The following is a 4,123-nucleotide window of genomic DNA, read 5'->3' as shown; positions in this document are numbered from 1 at the left end:
TCAGGCAATCACCTCCTCTGCTTGAACCTCAAACCAGTCTCTCAACCAGGTACATGGCAGGCTCTGTAGAAAGATAATGATAATTGGGTAATCTTTTCTTATATCCGCCAGAGCACTTCCAAGATATGGCTCCGGACACAAAAGTGCCGGACGGACGGACGGAAGGACGGACAACGCCCAAAACAATATCCCTCCGCCTATGGCGGGGGATAATAAAGTGTACAACATCATTGTTGACTTTTATATTGCGAGTGCAAATAATGATTGCCGGCGGGTTTTACGCATACATTTGCTTTCAACGGCAAATCAATCCAACACTATGCCCATCTAAATTTGCATCGTTTAAGTTATGCCGTGTGACACCAACGTAGAAACTCAAAACCTGGTAAAATGCCATCCTGAATTTCTTATTGGTTCCGACGTAGATAATGGGGTTCCAGACCACCTGGGACTTAGCCGCCGTCGCCGGAACCTCCGCCATCCATAGCGGCACGCTGTCCGGGTCGCCAAACGCCTGGATGAAAGAGACAACTGCGTAAGGCGTCCACGCGATCCAGTAAACGCCTGTCAGCAAAAACATTTCATCGACTGATTGACATGATTTTAAAATGTTTAATGATTAAAGTATTTAAACATAATAAAGTCTGTTTTGTTCATTTAAGAATAAAATATGTTTAACAACTTTTTTTGAATACACATTTTACATTTACATGTCAGCAGTTTTATTTATCCGTCGATCGGGGAATAGAAGCCTACATTTTTATCCGCCTGAAATTGTGTTTTCATCCACTTAATATTATTTATTCAGTGCTCCTGACAGCAAACAATGACGAGTAAATCAATCAAATTAATGGCTGCAGCGTAATCACGTTCAAACATAGTAGCAAAATATAAATGATCAACTCGTGAATTACATAAAATAATAACATCTGAACTGTCTTTACATTATCAAGTATATTGCTAGCATTTGACCCCACTATTTACCACTTGGAGCTGTTATAACTACAAAGTATGATTTTATTATGGCCAATATTTAAACTTCTAAACTATTTCTTGTACATTTGAGATTCGTTTTAAAATGGTCCTACGCCTTTTGGCCAGCATGTTTTGTCTCCAGTTTGGTTTATCTGCTGGTTTATCGACGAACATATGGGTTGACGAACGGAACAGTTTAAAATCTAGCAAAATCCCGTCATAGCTTCTTATGTGGATGCAATGTTTGATCTTCGTATCTCATGTGCCTACCAAGTATTTACAATGTTTGCGCACGAAAGACAACCAGTTGTGATGAACAAGAGAAGTGATTACAAAACAGACAAAAGGCAAGATTATGGATAATGTCACAGTATGATTATCAAGTTTATTATCACCTCTGCCTTTTAAGATGTATAAAATTATGTTTTTTTTCTATTTCTGTAAACAGTGACCTGCCGTTCAACCGCTGGTAGTCAATTACGCATTGCATTGATAAAAATAACTACACTACCTTTGACAATCGCTTCTTTTTATCATACGGAACGAAGATTTTATATGGATAACAGTTTTCTCATTTGACCTTGAACATTGACATGTTGACCTAAAAAATGACATATTGTTTTAATACACCAAAGATCGTTAGCTTTAACATCGGTCTAAAATAGAATTTACAAACAATTTAGGCTGGTTCCATACCGCACATGATGACGCAGCTTTTCAACATTTTTCGCTCGAGTTTCAGGTTCTTGCGAGCCATTCTGCTGTTCAAATCCCATACCGAGTTTCTGTTGAGTCTCTTGACCTAAAACACAAATAGTTCATTGCATTCTATACAATGTTCCTAGATGCACACAGCACATTGATTTTTCAATGCATGCGGTCGGCTCACATGTCAATATGTTATTCTATAGCGATTGTTATACGATCTAACGGAAACAATGTTTGTGTTAATGTTATATTTGATGTTATATGCGTCATATTTGGCTTGAACGAAACAAACCTCTTACTTCCCACGTTATTTATATGTAAAAGGCATGTTACGTCAATATCATTTTGTAGTATATTAGGCTTACAATAACATTTAAAAATGCAAAACATTGCGCTCCTTAATAGTTACCGCAAATTAATCTTTGGCTGTAAACCAATTTATTTAGGCTCGAGTGTATTAAAAGCCGAAGGCTTATTGCACCGCTCTCGATTCCGTTTGCTATGAAGAACCGTTGCTTAATGTCTTTGAGGGATATCTAATAAACGTTCACGACGCATGACTTATTGAATACTTGCAGAAACATTCTTGGTAATTGTTAAACGCCTTTATAAGCTTTGACGGTTTCTGTTGCGTTTCGTGTAAATACAAACTAATATCATAATCCTTGGTATCAGATTATTTGTCTTGTTGAAGATTTTTTCTACTGAAAATGATAAAATATTATATGATGAAGTGTAACATAACGTACCTATAAAATCGAAGTAAGGTATGTACAAACTGAATGTTATTGATGTGTAACTTAAGTTTATTTTATGTATTTTATATGTTTACCCTGGTTTCTATGTACCTGACAGCGATAAAAGACGGGTTAATAAAAAGTAAATCAAATAATAAAAAACGACGATTAAAAAAAAAATAGAATAAAAGTGCAGAACACATCAGCGAAACAGTTCCTTTTTCCATTGTAATTAATGTGTGTGTATACATTCGAAAACTCATTCACATACAAATTAACGTGTTGTGAAATTCCATCTGTTCGGATTTGTTCAAACTACAAAAATAATACTTTTGGATATGCACCACAAACATTATAAAGCAGAATACGCATATGAATCCTATTATACACATATGCACTAGCATATACATGTAACTCAAACCATCTTCGTCATGTCCAATTAGCGCCTGTCCAAGGGTTTGATACATAAAAATAAAATTCAATACACCTACATTAAAGAACGTTCATTCCATTACGTACTTTGAAGCTTGCTTGAAAAAATGATTTTGACATTTAAAATTAATAAATTAAATAACTTAGTTAATAACAAAGTTGCATGGGGAATGCATTAGTCTACAGTTACGTTGTGACTTCTTAATTGCATATGAGCCACGTTCTGAGAAAACTGGGCTTAATGCATGTGCGTAAAGTGTCGTCCCAGATTAGCCTGTGCAGGGACGACACTTTCCGCTTTTATGTTATTTTTAGTTTTAAGGAAGTCCCTCCTTACCGAAAATCAAGTTTAGGCGGAAAGTGTCGTCCCTGGGACGACACTTACGCACATGCATAAAGCCCAGTTTTCTCAGAACAAGGCTCATAATTAAAAAAAATCATGTAATCGTAGGGCTAGTTCGTTCAGTATATAACAAATGATGCCAATTTCATTGTATTATAATTTATTACTCGTTAATTATACCTAGTGCGGCTTTAAACTGCATACAATTGACCACATATTCTGCTTATTAATAACCTGTACGTTTATTTGTAATGTTTAATCTTTTCCTTACCGTCATGAACACGTGGTAGTAGCAGAAGATCATGATGCCGAGTGGGACAAAGAAGCAGAAGATCGTGATCGTGATGACGTAAGAAGTGTTAGATACACTGACGTGCTTCCAGTTAAGCCCACAAAAGACACCCGACGCCTCTAGTCCATAGCTGCTCCAGCCTATTAAGGGACACACGGCCCAAAAAAGAGCCAGTCCAAAACACCCGGTAACGCTTGCACATGCGACTTTAGTCGTGATTTTGTGCGTCAGTAGGGGTTTGGTTATGACGATGTACCTGTCCACGCTGACCGCCGATAGAAGATATAGCTGAGACAGTCCAAACAGGTAGACTACGAATCCCACAAGAACACACGCCGCGTCCCCGGCGAACCAGGCTCCGTTGATGGCCGATGTAAATTCTAAAGGGTTTCCCAAACAGACCATGCACAGATCACCAATAGCCACGCCAAGGATAAAAATGTTTGTAGGGGACAGCAAGCGTTTGTTTTTGGTAAACGTCAAAATTACCAACACGTTTTCTACAAAACCGAAAAATCCAATTAACACCAACATACCGCCAGCGATTTGATGCGCCCATTTCGGATAATTCAACCTCCGGATGTCTAGAGCAGAAAGGCCTGCAAGCACTTCCTCCGTTGTAGTGTTGTGCGACAT

General features: G+C 37.8%; 1 protein-coding gene across 1 annotated transcript; it reads right to left on the bottom strand.

Annotated features, from left to right (window-relative positions):
* LOC127870063 (visual pigment-like receptor peropsin) lies at window positions 1-4,123 on the bottom strand. The gene is made up of 4 exons (XM_052412722.1): window positions 3,467-4,123; window positions 1,672-1,777; window positions 383-564; window positions 1-63 (listed from the first exon to the last, which is right to left on the bottom strand). Exons 1-4 carry the CDS (start codon window positions 4,121-4,123, stop codon window positions 1-3), a joined length of 1,008 nt encoding a protein of 335 aa, XP_052268682.1.

The sequence above is a fragment of the Dreissena polymorpha genome, chromosome 2, assembly GCF_020536995.1.
Source record: "Dreissena polymorpha isolate Duluth1 chromosome 2, UMN_Dpol_1.0, whole genome shotgun sequence".
Classification (NCBI taxonomy): Eukaryota; Metazoa; Mollusca; class Bivalvia; order Myida; family Dreissenidae; genus Dreissena; species Dreissena polymorpha.
The sequence above is the reverse complement of the archived record's forward strand: the minus strand, read 5'-3'. Positions and strand labels throughout refer to the sequence as shown.